Source organism: Oxyura jamaicensis, chromosome 9 (assembly GCF_011077185.1).
Source record: "Oxyura jamaicensis isolate SHBP4307 breed ruddy duck chromosome 9, BPBGC_Ojam_1.0, whole genome shotgun sequence".
Taxonomy (NCBI): Eukaryota; Metazoa; Chordata; class Aves; order Anseriformes; family Anatidae; genus Oxyura; species Oxyura jamaicensis.
Window position 1 is genome coordinate 19,684,605 of NC_048901.1, and position 19,059 is coordinate 19,703,663.

Below are 19,059 nucleotides of genomic sequence, written 5' to 3' on the forward strand. Positions count from 1 at the left end.
AGCAAGTAGAGGAGGCCTGGGGCCAGAAAGTCCTCTCTTTAAGAAAGGGAAGCTCAAGATGCAAAAGAAACCATTCTGAAATTCACTTTCTGGGACATTCCCTTTCTAAGTCCTGATGTAAGCATGCCGTATTCTTTATATATGCTCTTGATGTTTTCCTATTGCCTTTCTCAGCAAAAAGGCATAGTTGCTTCTTGTAGACGTGGTCTGTAAATGTTTCATGAGACTACATATATATTAATCTAATAAAAAAAAAAAATCAACATCAGAGCACAAGAACACATCCAAATAACTGATCCAAACCCTAAGGAACCACTTCGGAGCTGATCCAAAGCACAGATGAATTACAGACAGTAACTGAACTTGTCGGAAATGTACTTTAATATAATAACACTCTTACTTAATCACGTGTTTATATTAAGAATTTATAGAATAAAGCAACAATATTAAAAAAATGATTTAGATATGTAAATAAACAGTATGTACAGGCGCCCTGAAAAAAAAACAGGGCATATTAATAACATTGGAATGACTTCTCCCATTCTAGCTCCCATCCAATGCCTCTCAAGAACTGCAAGAATAAGCTGCCCCAACCCAAACTGGTCAGTTTGGCTCCATCCTCTGTGGGGCAGAGCGGCAAGTGTGTATTGCACACACTTAGCAGGCAAGCAAGGCTACTATAGTCATCTAGCAACACAACACCGTGTAAAATCAATTATAACTCATGTATAATATACAATTAACATTTACAGTAATTGCATCCTGTGGGGCTCCTATTGTCATAGTCTCCCCAAAACAGTACTTAATTCACAGGAAAATTGAAAACAACAACTCATGTGAAGGGACAGAACTTGACTCACATTCAAAAAAAGGCAACAAAACCCCAAGATATCCTGTCAGCTGCAGTTGCATTTTAAAGGGCTCTCAGTGTGCTCACTTGAAGGAGGAATCAATTCACGGCCGGCAGTCAAAGGCCGATTGTTCTGGGCTTGCTTTGATCTTTCCAATTGTCACACCCACGCTGCAAGTTTCGTAGGAACAGAGGGCTGAAGTATTTACCGAAGCTGTAAAATGATTACAGTGGAACTGAACCAGGAGCTAAGTTATTCTCGGAGCCTACTGTACTTGGTGCAAAAACAGAAGAGCTGCGATGGCGGAGTGACCTTATATTTACTGCCTGACCAGATGGCGAGAATTACTGACTTATGTAAGCCCCGAGCCTTCTTCACCATCTGACGGCTGCTGGGTGAAATCAAACAAACGTCTCTGCATAGTCTTTAGTGCACAAACCTAATCATCACAAGGCCTTAGAAGAAAATGCTGCAGGGAAAGGCAAGGAGCGAACAGGACTGAAAACCTTGGATCCTGAAAAAGCTTTTTTTCCCAGCAGAACGGAGACACGCGGGTATGGCACAGCGAGTAGGTTCGTGCACCTGCTGTCCAGGCTGCATCTCTTTTGCTAATGAATAAGTGAAGCCAGCCTCCAGGGCTGTCAATCTGGCACCTTTAGTAATTCATACAATCCCAAAGTTCTCTAAAAATAAATAACATGAAAAGAAACACAAGTTGTCTCACTAGCACTGGTTTGACAGGTATCTTGGATAGTGTTAATTTGCCACCTTTTTTTCTCCTTCAAAATACCAGCTAAATCACCGACTTGGAAGTCTCTAAAAACAAGCACACATAGGAATCACACAGTACATTAGACTAATGGCAACTGAAAAAAAAAAAAAAAAAACAACAAACCAAAACCTGACACTGGTATGTGTGCATATGTATGCAGAACATTGCTATTTAATGTAAGGTAGTGTTGTGCAGCAACAATTCTCATCCCATTGCACTAATGCAAATCATCAAAAGAATTTTCATTTGACTAAGCTCACTTACACTAATGAAGAAAAGGTACAATTCGGGATCACAGGCCCCCAGAGGAGTTGTACATAATACAACTCCTGATTCACTTACATCAGTTTTACCAATATAATTTTATTAGCAGCAGTGAAATAGCTCCTCGCTTGCAACATGGAAACAAAGACCAGAATTAGGCTGAATACGTTCCTGAACAGCATATCACTGTAAACTCAAGATCCTGAATGAAGAAAGAAAGAACACTAAAAATCTCTCATCAGCACATGACATAAATGGTATTTAGACCTGCACACTATGTAATGTTATTTTTTCAAAGCTAAAATCTGGATGAAAACTGAATTTACTGTGTAGTATGTACATACTTACTACCACAAAGAAATAAAGTGGAAAATGGGGAAAGAAAAGTATTTCCTCTCTCAGAAGCTCTCCATGAAGGAAATCTGCTGTGGCACAGAGTCGTTCCCGATTAACGCAGGTTGGAGACACACATTTGAATCTCAGTAAAACATGCTTGCATACACATGAAGAATAACTTAGGGGGAAAAGCAGTTAACAGGGCTTCCCAATGCCTAGAAAGTCACTGTTTCAGCTCTAATAAAACCATTTGCAAATTCTAATAGCTTAAAGATTCTTGCAGCACTTAAACTAGTTACAAAGCTTTATCTGTTGCTGTTATGCAAAGCATGAGAAAGAGGCCAGGAAGAGACTGGTAAGCCAAGCAAAAGAAAAACACAGGTTGAATGTCAGGGGAAAAAAACACTGGATGTTAAGAAGATAAAATAATGGAAGTAATTCCTCAGGAAGATAATATTTCCTGGGACATTAAAACTGTCTCTTGGAAAAGAAAAAAAAGACTATTGGGAAAACATTCTTTTTCGAAGTAAAAACTTTAATGTTTGACATTAATGTTGCAAAAGAAGGACTAAGCAAGATTTATGAACTGTTGTGTTTGGGGCTTCTACTGAAAATTTAAAATACCTAGGACAGAAAGTTCTGTTCTCAGAGCTAGCCACACAAGTGCTACAAGGGCTATTTAGCACGCATATGTTGGTGTTACCTTGGCACAGCCCAAAGAAGGAAAAAAAAAAAAAAAAACAACCTGGAATAAGCCAAGAATGAACAAGGGAAAGAACCTCCTTAATATTTATGGATCTGCCATGCCCTGCTCACATGCAACAGGTACTCAGTTTGTGCAAAACAGCAGGGTAAAGCATTTCCTATCCCAAAAATATTTGCAGCAGATTGAACTGTTACAGAACAGCAACCTCAACATCCACAGATCACCGTCTTTAAAGCAACCTTTATTGACGATAGAGTGCCAAATATTCACACGATCTTATCATACTTTCTTTCACTCTACTAATTAACGCAGTGTTTTGCTTGCTGTGCTTTGTTTTTAGAAAACAATGCACTGCAAAGATGAGGGATGCGGATTTCCTCCTATTTCCAAAAATACATGCACGTGCAAAAACAAGTCCACTCCTGTGGACATGCAGCACATGCTGCAACAGCTAAAAGCAAAACAAGCTCCCACATGCAGCGACTAACAATGCCCGAAAGATTTTAGCATGGAAGTAGGTTGCATGCTCTTACCTTGTGGGGACGTATTCGGCAAACTAGATTCATTCTCTCCCATTTCTAAAAGCGATAAACTCCTCTGTAAGGAGCCAAGCTGTTTTTACCAAGTTGCCTCAGTTGCTGTGCAAGTTTTGACCTCCTGACTTCCAACTACAGCGTGGTAACAGTATACCTGACTTTTTGTGAATAATTAGTATCCTGCTTCCTGAGTTACCTGGGCTTGCCTGACCTGTTTCTCTATAAACTGACATCATATCCTTTGATCTCTTTTGATTAACATGTGCTTCAGGCTACGCTGCTTTGTCTTGTTTTGGACTCTCCTGCTCATTTCTTCCCCACCCTTTACTTTCACTTTTATGCAGAAAGCTACCTGAACAACATTCATCTTCCGCAGCAGGTGTTTTAGTCAAAATGCCAAAGCCTGCAGAAAGTTTGCAGCCAAATTTAAAGATTCTTTGAATTTGCACTTTATGGGAGAATTGAGAGTAAATGATAACCATCGAGCCAGTCTCTCTAGGATGGGAACTTTGCAGCCTCAGTACTTCACCATGGAGAAGGAGGGCTGTAGCTGACACAGGTCCCACTGCCAAAATCTTTGCCAAGAACTCCAAACCTAAAACACAAGAACACCCTCCCCGTCTTTCACAAAGATTATCTACAGGGAAGATCCTCGACTTGAACACTATAATTTTGTGATTGTTTTGACTGTGTAACAGAAACGGATTATAAACAAAAGTAAAAGGTTATTTCGCTTTTCTTCCCATCCTGCTCCAGCACAAGAACACAAATTTAAGATAATCTTATTCTGACTTCAGGTTGAGTTCCAAGGAAATATTTGCTCTTTTCTGCTGTAGAAGTCAAATAACACGTTTCTGGTACTTTTGTGATCAATTTGTTAAATAAGTACACCTGTCTCTGCCGACAAAGTTAGTTTTATTTTAACATTTACATTTTCAACTATCAACAAAAGAAATCAAAGAGAAGCCACAGCACTATCTTACAGGAACTTAGTAGCTTTCACGAGGTTAACCTCTGTCTCGATTACGCTCAAAGTGGTCTAATCAATCGCTTTAGACTTGCTTGTTATTATTATTTTTTTTAAAAAAGAAATTAGGTCTGTGTTTATATCTCAACTTCACTACTGTTGTGTTGCTTTTTTTTTTCCAGTTATCTTAAATTCCAAAATAATTATTTATTAGTACAGAAAATACCAGGCAGCCTTTCAAGAAAATTTATCCAGACTAGATGAAGTGTACTTTTAACGTAACATTTCTGAAGCAAACTATACTAATTAAAACAAAGCCACTATTCAGGAAAAAGAACATCCTCGCAGACGGTAACACTCCTTAAGCTTATCATCACATAGACGGAAGTAGCAAAGTATTTATGTCCTCTAGTGATTCATTGTCAACTCTGTGGCAACTTTTGTGTGCACATAACTAAGAAACTTCCTCATTTACATGCACAGATTGCTCTCAGCCATAATTAAATAACTGAATTTACCTGCAGAAGTTAAGTCAGACACTCCAGATATTAAGCAACTGCACGTACCCCCCTTCCTGACGACCATGGAGGATCCAGTACAGAAACTCCTTATTGACCAGATCTGGGGAAGTTGATGATCTAGTACTGAGATCTGAATATACAATCTTGATTTGCTCGACATAATTAAGAAAAATGAGTTTATTTATCAGCGAAGATCTACAATGCAAAGCAAGATACATTTGGTGAGACAGAGACATGTAAAGCATTTCTGCCCTCTCCAAACACAAACTGTCCATCTCTTCAAAGGCAGCAATCCTTAAATATACTACGTTATAATAACTGCTTAGTACAGGAGAAATTGTATTGAGTTGTTTTTATCTTCAATGCCGTATTCTGAGAATTCCTTCCCCATACAAAGAGAGCTACTAATTTCAATAAAACCGAAGCTTAAAGAGGCAACAAAAAATATCTTAGATACTGAGTACCAACACGCTCCTCAAAGAATGAGATTCTGATTTTAGGCTTTTAGCACCTATAGAAATATTTTGTAGCTTAAGTTGCAGCATTTTATCACATCTTCTTCAATTAACTCAAATTTCTTTTTAAGAATTCAAGAGATGAGAGTGATAGTACTGAAAATACTTCTTCCTTTGCAAAGAACTATAGCAGCAGGAATAGTGCAAAAAGGACTGATTTTTCACACTCTTCCAACAGTGACTAATGGTGAGAAATGGACGGGTTGGTTTTCTGTTCTCCTAAAGCTGTTTGTTGTGCTCAGTTGTGTGAAATGATTCAAATGGAGTGCTTTCCAAAGGAATAACTCTTAATTCATTCACTCCTTAAGAAAGGCCCAAATGTGGAAACATAATGGGGTCTTTGTTCTGCTTGTAGAAGAAAACAATGTTATTCTGTATATTTACAATGCTGAAGCTGCAATGTTTCTTGACTCCAACAAGTTCATTTGACAAGACAATGAACAGAAATATAATTTGATGATGATAGTAATTCCAGGCTACAACAGCGAAAAGCTAAATCTTTATGCTGCACATAGAACTGTGCCAAATAGGTAACTGCATCATACCGCAAATGTCACTAATGAGTGCATGCATAATTTCACTGTTATTGGAAACAGAGTACTCTCCACCAGCAGTAACAAGGCCAGGAAGGATGTTTGGATGTTTGAGTAGTGAGAAAAAAAAAAAGGAAATCTGCTCTATCATGGATGAGATTTTCATCCCACCTTCTTCTGGCTTGGCTGAGGTTTGTTTGTTGTTGTTTCTTTGTTTTCCAGTTCGGATTTTGGTAAACAGTTTTTTTTCACCAGTTATTAGTCAGCAGTGGTATATAACTTCATCACCACTCTGGAGTTTAATGGGAAACAAAGTCAATTTGTTCTCATTTATTTCTAAGCACTAATTACAGCTCATTAGAGCTTTTTGTTAGAAAATTACTTGCCATCAGAAAAATATCACATTGTTGAAACAACTGTTTTTATTGTGAAATGATCCAGTTCTAATGAGTCTTCCATTCAGAAAGTTTCTTCAGTCCAAAAATGTTTGGTGTCAAAGGGTTCCTCCCCACCAAAGAAGAAAAAAAAAGAATCAAGAGGCTTCAAAACACCACTCAAACCTGTAACATACTTACGTGGGCAGAACAAAACTAAGAATTAGGTCTTCCATATCCATCAGAAGTGTTCCATCCCTTGGGCGCTTTGTTGGAGGACTGTTCCATAGAGCAGGGATCTCATTTTTTAAAAGCACGTTCAGCAAAACAGGTAACTCTCAGTTCAAGCTTTGCCTGATCCCTTTTCTCAGGGAGGAAATCACATGCCATAAAAATGACTACTCAATATCCTGATTTTTAAAGCTGAACCAAGAACACCTTGACAGCTTTCCAAAACAGTAGTATTTTTCCCTCCACAGCAAACAACTGTTTTGTCAAAATGTTGTTTCTAAAGTTTCTTTAAACAGTTTTTAATCCGTTCCTGCTCCTACTTTCATTCATGCAGCTTTAGCAACCAAATCTCAAAAAGAGGTTAGCAATCAAAATCACCAATGGCTTCCTAATTCATTTCTACTGTTTTTAGTCATCCTACTTAATGCAAAAATAGATGAGTGTTGAAAATAAATACCAGCTCAAGCTGACTTCAGTAACTGAGCGATGAGAGCACAAATGCCAAAGCTACACATACAGTACAAAGTCAGTTCATGGAAGGTAGAAAAAAAATTAGCTTCTCCTTTTCCCTTGTAATTTTGTCTCTTTGGTGTTAAGCAAAATCAAAGTATGCAGAGTCTATAAATATCATGCATGGGAGATGCTTTATAATTTGCATCTGCAACTGATAGGATTGCAGAGTATAAGAGATCTAGTAGGAAGGGTGACAACTTTTACTGCCCTTCCATCCACTTAATTATTTATTAAGGCACTGGACTTAAATGAGCACTTTTTAAATATGCTATTTGTTTTACTTAAAAATCTCTGCACGATTAATTTCCACCACCCTTACTTTTGATGAATCTTGCCGTTATAATTGAAAGCAAAGGATAAAATGAATGATTAAAGTAAGCAGCTTAAAAAAAGAAGAGCATAGGAATGAGGGAGTGAAAAGTGTTTTTCTAATTTGTTGGCAAGACATCTAATACTATAAATGCTAACTAATACTGAATTCTATCTTGCACAACTAGAAGTAAATCTTACTACTCTAAGATCACATTAGGAAGTGCAAAGCCTAAAAACTGATAAAGGGAATCAAAAGCTGATTATTTTTTTTTTTTAAGCCAGTATGTTATCTTTTCTCTACATTTCAGAGAAAGCTTCTCTTCAAAGCACTAAAATGGGTGACCCCGAGTTTAGATTTTGGGAAGATAAACACCTACCACTAGATCCATCTAGCATAGCTGGGAAGAACTGATGTTTAAGTAGGTCAGCTTGTGCTCCAGCCACATTGGTAAACTTTTATGAAAAAATATACTGCATAAAATAGTGATTGAGTATGGAGATGGATTTTGAAGCCAACGAAGACTTGCACTCAGAAGTACCTTCTGTCTCAGCAAATACAGAACAACCAGAGGGAATCTTAGCGATTGAATATTCAAATATAATGAAGAGCAGTAAAATGTGTGCACGTGAACGTGTTTTGGAGAAACAACACTATGCTAACACATTACCTCACTTTCTTAGACTGTCATGTAACTGCAGAGCAGCCATTTCGAGAACTGTAGGGAGCTGCAGCGCATACACCCCATCGTGTGCTGCAAGCAGGCACAGCTCCCTCCAGAATCGAACAAAGCAAGAAGATTCAGCTTTAGCTGCTCATCAGCTGGGCAAAACAGCAAGCCTCTGCACGGATTGTCCAACAAGCGCTTCTGATATATGCATGCCAATTGATAATAAGGGGGAATACTGACAGAAGGTTGCCACTAAAATGATATTCCTAAACCCACGTCTTCCTATTATAGCCAGCAGACTTGCTGCTTACTTGCACCAGCTGCGGGTTTCTGAAGCTGTGATAAGCCGATTCAACTCACTAACCCCACAATTTCACCAGCAGAAGGCTACCCACTCCTTCGTCACTTCTGTTTTCTGCCACTTTAAAGACGTTAATCAGGCCACAAAGGAGTGCAGAACATGGGAACTTGACAGCTTTTTTTTGGTGCTGACAAGCTGTTAGGTGAGCTCAGCCTCTTTAATCCCACAGCACCGTGAGGTATACGCGTAGCCCAAGCTCAGCACACACTTGCTCTGGAAGCAATTTACCATCCCCTCTTCTCCAGTGAGGGGCTTTCACATTACAACTGCTTAGAGCCCTCTGCAGATAAAGCACATCTCATTTGTCTGTACCAAAGCACATCTCATTAGTTTTTAACAACTATGCTGTAAAATCATATGGGTAGGTGACATGGCATTTGGATGGTACAAACTAAGGCTCAAGCGCTGGCCTGCCGCACCTTCATTGACAGCAGGAAAAATGCATCACAACCGAACTGGGCTTCAGACTGAATAAATTCTTCATTTTTTTCCCAAACTACTCCAGTTACTTATAACTCCCCATGTAAAGAATTTCTAGTATGGAATAAAATTCCTCATTGTTATTTGCGTCTTTCAATCATCTATGCAGTACTCCTAAAAAACAGAAGGAGCTATATTTTTTGAGACAGTATAGGCTGCAAAAATCTTATTCTTTCTCCCCAGATGGAGGGAAAAAAAGAAAGAAAAAAAAAAAAAGATTTGTAGATTAGCATTGTTCTCTCTTTCTCCCCAAATCTGCAATAAACTTTTATTTTTCCCCAATTCCACTTGTGGTGATGTACTTTTGGAAAACACATCTGTTGGCTTTGTGTTTACTAGTATGCAGTTATTGCATTACTTAATATATTTTCACTTCTTTTTTTTTTTTTTTTTTTTTTAATACAGAACCACCAGAAGAAATAAGATCTAAAATATATTATCCATGCTCATTTTCCCTGCTTACAAACCATGCACTTGTTTCATATGCTTTAATCAATAAATTGTCTCAGCATCAGACAGGGTATTATGTAAGGCAAATGAAACAGCACAGAAGCCAACAACAGTGATGAGAAGTTAACTATGTATATGTAATTAGGAAAAGGAATCAGAATCTTGGTTTCAAACAATGCTCATTGAACACACACATGGAATTAACTTGTCTACTCTGGGTTGATCTTTCTATGACTTCCTATATTTGAGTCCCCTAAGAAAAACAAAAACACAACAGAAATTACTATGGTTAAGGCAGCAGAAAACTAAAGAAAACCCATGAAAAAGAAACACTGAAAGTGTCTAACCTAGTTGATTTAAAGTAACATTTGAAAACCCAATTTATATAACCTAAGTCTTCTCAACCAATGTTCTAATTCATTAGTAGTAGTGCTGAAGTTTCCTAAGAAGTCAGCAGGAGTTCCAATAGAATCCTGAAAACCTTGAATACGTTACTTTTGCATTTCCTTACCAAAGCTTGCAAACAGTTATTTATAGTTTAAATTTATATAATTTGATTGCAAATAAGAGAACACATCCCATAACATTATGGAAGTTGGGCAGATTTTTAGTCCTCACCCCCCACCATCTGAACAGCAAGCAGTCACTGTATTGTAGAGACAGAAAAGCTACCATAAGATTTTGTTTGCTTTAAACGTATTGTTCCTTACTCATCTTCTTGGTTCAATTATAATATTTTAATGTATTTTGCTGCCTTAGAACCTATTATGGGGGGAATAAATACCCAAGAGGTCGGACACTCAGATTGGAACACAGACTCGTGAGTCTTCCACTTGGAATCCGTTCCTTCACTTATATAGTAGATTAGGCTACAATTTCAAATACTTGGAACCAAAGTTTGTGACACCAGTGCACCACACCGTTCCTTGAATCATGCCAGTTATGTTTAAATTAACACACCTGTACCAGCAGATACTTAAACGTGCAGATGATGGGAAGGAACAATCTTAGCAACAGACCAAAGCAGTCCTCAAGAGTAAAAGTTACCACAAAATGTCATCTAGAGAATAAAAGCTACCACAAAATGCCATCTAGAACAGATTACCCAAAGCTTTCCCATGAATCATCATAAACCGCAAAACATTTCCTAATACCCTGTAGCAAACTTAGGACTCCTAATGTAAGTATAGACCATTAAAAAGACAAATAGTAAGTCAGAAGCTGCAGTTTACAACATAAAGAACGAAGGAGAAAGACAATTTTGTTAATGACAATTGCCTCAAGGCTTTGGCTATACAAATCTAAGCATTTCAAATGTTTTCACCTGATTTTCTGAGTGTCTCCACTTGCAAGGCAGTAACTCTACACAGTTGGCTGCTGCTATCTTGTGCCTGTTTTTTCAAGGGGTCAGAGAGAAAGAGATAATAGGCTGTGCAGAAGAAACACGATTAGATAAAAACATTGATTTTTGTCTAGATTATTCAAAGTTTGATAATTACAAACTATCTAGCAAACATAACGGACTTCTTCACAGCTGCCACCAAAACATTTCCATAGACACGCACACTGTATTTTGACAGCTGGTTAGGTTTCAGCATGCCAAGTGCTGTAAGAAGTTTCAGCTTTAACAGGAATTAACGAGAACACTGAACCCAATAATAAAATCCAATAATTAAAAAAAAAAAATAATAATGAAACAAAGCATTATGCAAGTGATGATTGTTTGTACTGACAGGAAAGATTTTTTCAGGCCTCCTTTCTTTTCTCCCTGACACTGGCTCACGCTCTCATTGATATATGAAGGGGAAGGAGGGGGTGGGAGGAGAGAAAAAAAAGTTAAGCGAGATGACTTCCTTTCTGATCAAAAGAGTTTTAACAGCTAATATGTTTTAGCCAATTCAGACAATTCAGATAATTGTTTCATAGTGAAAAAGATACAGCTTGATTATGAGCTGCAGCTCTTTTAGTAAAAGGGCTCTGTTAAAAGTTGACATTAATAGAAATCTTCTGAAATGCCTATTATTAGACAGTGATGATTTCATGCTGACACTACGGAAATGCCCTTTGAATTTGTAAAATAAATAAATAAATAATAACAGATGACAGCCTTTTAACTCCAGAAGAATGGCATTCAACACGAGGAAATGCTATTCTAAAGCTTGTCAAGATAAATAAAAAGCAATTGATCTCAGAAGCAGAAATGTGTTATCTTTATTGTATTCCGTGGAAGCAAAGCAATATTTCAAGCAGCAGAGGTACCGATCCGTTGCCCTTAACATCAACATAAATATGCACTACCTCCAAAGCAGCAGTGTCCCTGTCTATCCCTCAGCTACCGGCTAACTTCCACTTGCAGGCACCCACAGCTAAGTTATGCAGCTACAGACTGAGCTGGACAACGCAAATGAAGAGGAAAACTCTTCCCCTCCCCAGCCCCAGGTTGGTTTCAGCTCCTCACACCACAACTCAAACATCCTCAGTAGCATGGGAAGTTGCGTGACCATGGCTGAGGACGGAGGGGAAGATATGGCTCTTTCCAGTGCTACTTTTATGACCTTAATGCTACCACGGAATAATCCTGCGTGAACTCTTGGTATTTCACGATCTTGTTACCTTTCTAGTTTTCAAGAGACTCAAGTTAAATAGAATAATTTTAAAATATAAGCAGGGCAAGTGTTTTTCAAAAGCGTAATCTGTCAGGCAGTTTTCCTAGAATCACAAGCACTTTTCCATTACCAGAATCTTTAGGATCAGAGGCTTTTGCTTTAAGTATAGCTACTGAGCACAGAAATAATTATTCCAAGGAAGTCCTCCTGCCTCCAGACAGGACAGCCACATTTAGTCTCTCCAGCTGGCATGTCCCAGTATCACAACCCCATAATTTCCATTGCATTGCATAGCATCCGTTAAGTTTGGAGAAAAATTCACTTGAAATTAAGACTTTCCTGAGGACAGTAATCTCACCAATCCCTTTATCCACAGACACAGCAAGGCAAGTAGATCCATAAAGTTTCAAAACTGAACATTTTGAATGATTTCAAGGAATGAAAGAGCCATAGTCAACAGTCAAATGAAGAATGGCAGTGATAAACGAATATTTAGTAGAGATTAAGAACACTTAGCTACACTCACAAGTAATTAAATGTTTAGAAAGTTACTAAAATAATTACATTTTGTGCAATTATTTCACAAACAAAACAAGCTTGCCGTATTGTACCATGGAACCCAGTAAGTTGAACAGTTCTGGAGGAGAAAGACTAACAGCATGCAGTGTTAGAGAATACATTTCCCAGATACATGAGAAATCAAAGTTTGTACATATATAATTAAAGCTGCAGACTGCTGAAAATTAGTCTCTGGTTCGGCTCTTAATTTCCTGCAGATATTCAATTACCCCTTCATCATTTTCACTCCCTCACTCTCCATACCAGAGTATGGTACCATGAAAGCAAAATTCAGATGAACAAAAATATGAATTCCCATTCTACTAATTTTGTTTGCAACTGAGCTCATGAAATACAGAAGCTAGAGTTGCAACCTGATTTTCAATTATTTATACTTTGCTGCCTTTCTAATTTCACATTTTCCATTCCATTATAGTGATCTCTCCTTCATATGCATATTGAATTTTTAGACAAAAACAGACACTTGCCAAGGTGGTATGCATCCAGGCCACTGACTGCCATTCTGTTTGATTAGTGAAGCCTGGTCCAAATTATTGGCTCACACTTGAACTTTATTTTAACTAAACAGTAAGTTTTGCAACTTAACGACTTAGGATACTTTCTTCTGACTGTGTAATATCCTCAATCTTTGAAATTGAACAATTACAGTGGGATAAAAGGTTAGAATATGTATTCGATACATGATATTAATTTACCTTAAAGCCAAGACAGGATCAGTTTTGTAGAGACTCTCTCATGTAGGCATATTTTCAATCTGGCCTCAAAGACCAGACATTAATTCTCTGCAAAAGAACAGATCACATTTCATAATAATATCTATTGAAAGAGAAATCCAACTATTTGCAATGGTTTAGCTTCCTAATACAGATAGGAGATGCATTTTCCTGACCATGCAGCAGCGAAGTAGAATTTACTTGTAAAACATGCTGGTACATAGGAAGCATCTCCCACCAGCAATCTATTATCCATGCAAATCCCCAAATCCCCCTCCTCCTTTCAATGAAATGCAGAAGGTGTCAATGTGTTCGTTCTCGAAGCAAAATAAGGCAGTGCAGTACTCATTTAAGCAGTCTCCATGTATATCGAAGTAACTCAGTACTAATCAACGCTTATACTACCGATAACTCCATTAATAATGCTCTGTTGCTGCACTACAGAAATTATAAAACAAAGAAAGGATCAATTGTAACCAAGCTGTGCTGATGTAATTTCCCAAAGACACAATCATATTGTGGCAATGAAGAAGTAATCAGAGTGGAGGAAAACCTAAAAGAAAAACAAAGCCATGCTGATGCTGGAGCTTCTTTTCCAAGGCCTCCCGTTGACAATCCCAATGCAGAACCTAAGCAGCCCCTCCAATACACCATTTTCCAAGACTGCAGCCAGCACTATTCCAGACAGATACACTGAACTAACAGAAGCATGGTTTCCATCTACCAAACACTACGCTTTCGCATAAATTGTACTGATTCAGTGTAATGCTGTAGCACCCATATTGAAACAAACTTCTTCGCACAGACAGGAACATGGGAAAGAGGTGGGTGGAAGATGAATGGGCTTTTCCATGTTTTCCTAGGTATTAATTCAAAAGTCTGACCAAAGATGTCTTTTAGCTAATCGGGAGAATAAAAGCTAGAAAATAAGATGTCAAAAGACATGACCAAATTTATCATCTGTAGATAAATTAAAGAAAACACACACAACTTATAGTACTAAAGCTATTCAAACTTCAGTTGCTATTTTATTTGCCTTCAGGATAACCTTGCATAGTTGGAGTTCAACAGAATGGAAGAACAACAGGAATATAGCTCCTTTATCACTATAGATTTGAACCCTGTCATAGATAGGTAAAATAATTTAGATTGGGAAGGTGGTCCTGGGAGGTTTCCTGGCTGCCCCCCATTTAAAGCAGGAATGACATCAACACTAGATCAGGATGCTCAGAGCCTCAAAGAGTCAAGTCAAATTAAAAAGGAAGTATCACAGTCCTCAAGTAGCTTCATGCTTTGCCCTGCAAAGACCTGGTCCCCAGTGAACTGTAGTAAAACAGAAAAAAAAATTAGAATGAAGTAAGATTTACTAACTTCTAAAGAGGAACGTTTCCCCAACAGTCATAAATATGATATTGTACTACTATTCTTCAAAACAATGCCTTTAAACTATAAATGCCCATGTAAGCATGTATTCACAGTCTTACTGGGCAAGATAAAAAAAATCTGTCTTTTCCCTGGACCAGCTACAGACTTATTTGCTCACAGATCACAGATAAAAGCATCACATTAAAACATTTTATCTGTCTTACAGTTTTACTGCTCAAAAGATGAACTCTGAGATTAAATCCAACTTTCTATTAAGCTCTGGAGATAGTCACATCCCATCCAACTCATACCACTTTAGGATCTGGACGTCAGTAGTAGATATGGAATATATGAGGGAAGCATTTCAGAAAGGCATTAACACTAATACGGCTTACATACGTGCATCAAGGGAAAGATAGCCGCTAAGTTATGACACTATTCAGCCATGATCCACAGGTATAGGAAGAAGCTGACTGTACAGTTCTTGACAATTGGAAAAGGTTCTCCTAAATTTGCCCACTTACAGGAGTCTCACTTTTAAACATCTACGAGGAGGGTAAGGGAAAAAAAAACTCAAACTAATCACTTTTTTTAATCAATGTTTTTACAAGTTTGAAGAACAAATGTTGTGGCAAATTTAGTTGATCCAGAATGTTGTGTTTTTTTGGTGCTGTGTGTTTGTTCTTTTTTAAATTGAAAACCAGAGAAAATAAGAATTTCAAAAGGTCAGTGGGTTGTAATTTTATCTGGTTTTCTGTATTTAAACATTCACAACGTTACTTAAAACATGCAGAATATTTTAAGGTTTTTCTGTCATTATGGCTAATTACTGCAGGATGTCACTCTCTCTCCATCTTCTAGATATATAGTTTAAAAAAAAAAAAAAGGATATGCTTTGTCCATTTACACAGTAATTATGAGATTTAGAATCAGGGAACTGAAAAAGTCTTGTTTCAGTTTTCCCCTTTGCTTCGTAGGGACACTTTTCATTACTGAACCACCTTCCTGTGTAGGAATGATTATGTTCAGAATCATTTCAGCTTATTTTTTGTCCATGCCACCTGTATCTAACTTTCAAGCAATTAGCAAAACATACAGATGGGGACTCCAAGGTAATTTAAGTAGGCAAGTACTAGCCTAAGGAAAAAACTCCTGTTCACAATCCTGCAGAAATTATGCTATTCTCAGCAGACGGAGTTTACGTTCAAGGAGATCAGTATTTTTACTGGAATAAAATGTGGCAAATTAGAACAGAAATCCCCTTTGACATAGAAGCATAGTTGCTGCGTTTCACATGAGGCTCAGCAATCAGCAGATAGAGAGGGTGGGAAGAGGAGGGAGGAATACAACAGCTAACGGATTAGATGTTGTCACTTATGAATCCATCATCACACTTCCTCAGATTATGAAAATGAATTTTTCCAAGTAGTACGTTTTACGCTTGACAGATTACAGATCAGTTTACACATTCGAAACTGGAGTGCTCCAATTTTACAAGAGTTCAGGTCTTCTGAGACCGTCATTTATTATATGGCTTGACACAAGTCAAGGGAAACATTCAAGCAGACAATGCCGCCGACACTTCCAGGCAATGAAATGGGTGAAGTTACAAACTCCGTAATGATCACTTCAGCAAGCCTGAATTTAACACTTTTTCCCTTGACTATACAGCTGGCTCCGAAAGGTCATTAGACTATTATATTCACTGTTATGTAGAACAGCACTATACACATGCAAAGTTTCTATAGCAACACTTTCTTAATTCACTCTAAGCAAAACACCAATTAGCTTTTTATTATAGCCAATTAAAAAAATCTGCACACTAATTGACAACCTCTCTACTCAGAATTTAAGCTTATGCAAAAGAAATTGCAGTGAAATTTTCTTTGGTAATAGCTTACTTCCTATTCTTCCTCCTTAACAGAACAGTAAATTATTCTTGATAAGGGCTACATACTTATTCTCAATCTGAAACGTTTAGACCCACAGACATAACCTATCCTGGTATACCTTAAAGATTAGTAGAGCCTAAAGATTACAGGCTTCTGAAAGGCAACAGAAATGTAATCAACTGACTTATTTCTGCATCACAGGAAATTGGGCATAGGCCTATGCACCTGGAGAGCATGCAAGAGGCAGCCAGCAAAATGTTCCTCTTTGGGAGTATTTAAGTGTGCTGAACCAAGGCAGAGAGATGGCAAAAAGCAGCCCTCAAAGTCAAATTCAGTAGGGCAGCAGAGACATTTTCATTTGCTTCTTAACAGTTACTGGTAGTTTTTTGTCTGTTGTCCTCTACACAGCTGGTGCTGACAGCTTCTTTGTATGCCACTTCACATAGTATGTATCAAGATATGTTACTCCAAAAAGAGTCATTTAGCGCAATATAACAAGAAACACAGAGATACAGAGTATCAGAAGTAATCAGCAACAAAAAGTAAAGGGTCCTTTCTCAGTAAGATGTTCTGCTGGAAACAGAATGAAAAAAAACACCTTTCTCCTTACATTTCTTCCAGGTGAGAGGTTGGGATCCACCTTAGAAACAAATAAATACATCCAGGACAAAGCAGCACATGGCTCCTCTGACAAACAGGGCATGGCCCAATCAAGACTTAACAGTACTTAATGAGGTAGCAGTAGGTCTCTAGATTACCCTTAGGAATTAGCAGAAACTACTTCTATTCTTGTCATCTTACTCTCATTTACTTCCACTGTCTTACACTGCAGCACCAGTACAGAACCATAAGGTATCTGACAAGTTATCTGGGGGCACCACAGCAGTAACCAAGTGTTTCTCTTAAAAGGCTGACAGAAAGAAGGAGGTATTAGGGTGGTCTTTAAATCCTACCATTGCATGTGAGAGAGGATATTTCCACATGTGGAGATACATGTATGACCTTGGAGATACAGCGGTTGTTGCAGCATACAGCCATCTGCTGAGACGTCTGTAGGGTCTAGAGCACATCAGTGAGCTTTATATTGTTGTTGGTTTGTTTTCCTTTGTCTCTTTTTTTCTTTTATTTTTTTTTAATTTTTTCTTTTCTTTTCTTTTCTTTTTTTTTTTTTTTTTTTTTTTAAGCTTTCTGCATTGGCATTTCAAGCCATTTAATATTTCAGCAAGAGGGTCTACCCCGTCAGGTAAGCATTACATGCCTGGTGTATTTCAGGAGAAGGGTTAGAGCAGAGTTCAAAGGCAGCTGGTAAGGGCAGAGCTGTGCCAGCAGATGCGAGGCACCTGCAGCAGCCCGGATCACCTTCAGCTGCTCCCTGGGAACATCTGCATTCTGAGCAGCAGCAAGCTTCCAGCCAGACACAGCAATTTTTCAAATACATCATCACTAGATGTCTCCTCCATACTTGCTTCTCTGATTTGCCCTCTGCTCAGTGCGACTGCCCTGAGCAGCCACGTTCATTTGGTCAGGCAGGCGCTGTGTGACATGGAATCCTTGGGGGAGTAAAACAACAGATACGATTTCTGGCAGTCTCACCCCTGCCAAGAAAACACCTTCGATGGCCTAAAATATGAACCCAAGCCAGATGTGCAGCTATCCCAACCTCCATGAAAGTAAACAGTAACAGCAGACAGTTCACAAATCAGCGTGATCAGGTATATGCTTCTGCTCTGCGCTCCCTGTTGTGGTGTTTAGTGTTCAAAGTACCTGCACTAAAAGAAGAAATTGCACATTTGGTTGCAGGTAGGAAATACAGACCTACACTCTACTTTAAAGACTCCAAAAGCAATGTTTTCTTGTTTGATTGACTTTTTTTTTTTTTTTAATACCATTTCGCAGGAGGGCTTACTGCAATTAAGCTGTCTTTGTCTAAGTATAAAAGCTCAAAATATTCTGTTATTTCCAAGAAGTAATGGGATGGCTTTGTTGTATATCTAAATTACTCACCCACTGTTATGACCTAACACAGAACTAAAAGTAAATTAGAACAATAGCCTTACGTGCACGGATTTTCAACTGTTCTGAAACATCCTTTTTGACTCCTTTCATTTACTTTTCTGATTTTGAAACAAAACACAGAAGCCTGATTGCAGCAAATTTTGATAACTACCATGGATTTCTCTCTCTCTCAATGAAAAGCATTACAGAAAAACCTTTCATCCACATATCTTTCCAATTTCCACACACTTCTCTGTAGGCAATACCATGCACTGTTATTCCTGGCTGATGAAAAGAAGAATTTAAAGAAAACCACAATTTTCCCACAACATCACTGAACCACTAAGAAGGTGTTCTCAATCCCAAGTCTGAACATAAAACTTGAAAAGTAAGATGACTGTAGAAGATGACTTCACCAAGAACTGAAGAAAAAAAAGTATCAGCTTTGTGAACTTAATAATCTGAACTTCCTAACCCCAAACCTAAAAAAAAAAAAAAAGGTTTTTATTACAGCATTAG

General features: G+C 38.0%; 1 protein-coding gene across 8 annotated transcripts in view; it reads right to left on the reverse strand.

Moving 5' to 3' along the window:
- NAALADL2 (N-acetylated alpha-linked acidic dipeptidase like 2) overlaps positions 1-19,059 on the reverse strand; it is a 438,092-nt gene that overhangs the window by 326,287 nt on the left and 92,746 nt on the right. For 6 of the 8 annotated variants that reach the window (XM_035335008.1, XM_035335005.1, XM_035335007.1 and 3 more), the window contains one exon: positions 13,271-13,357. Coding sequence is in view for 2 of the 8 variants with exons in the window: in XM_035335003.1 (XP_035190894.1) it covers positions 3,463-3,505 (43 nt within the window). In the remaining 6 variants the exon portion in view is untranslated. Of the gene's footprint in view, positions 1-3,462; positions 3,618-13,270; positions 13,358-19,059 lie in introns of those variants that run through there. The other 2 variants (XM_035335003.1, XM_035335010.1) reach the window with 1 other exon arrangement.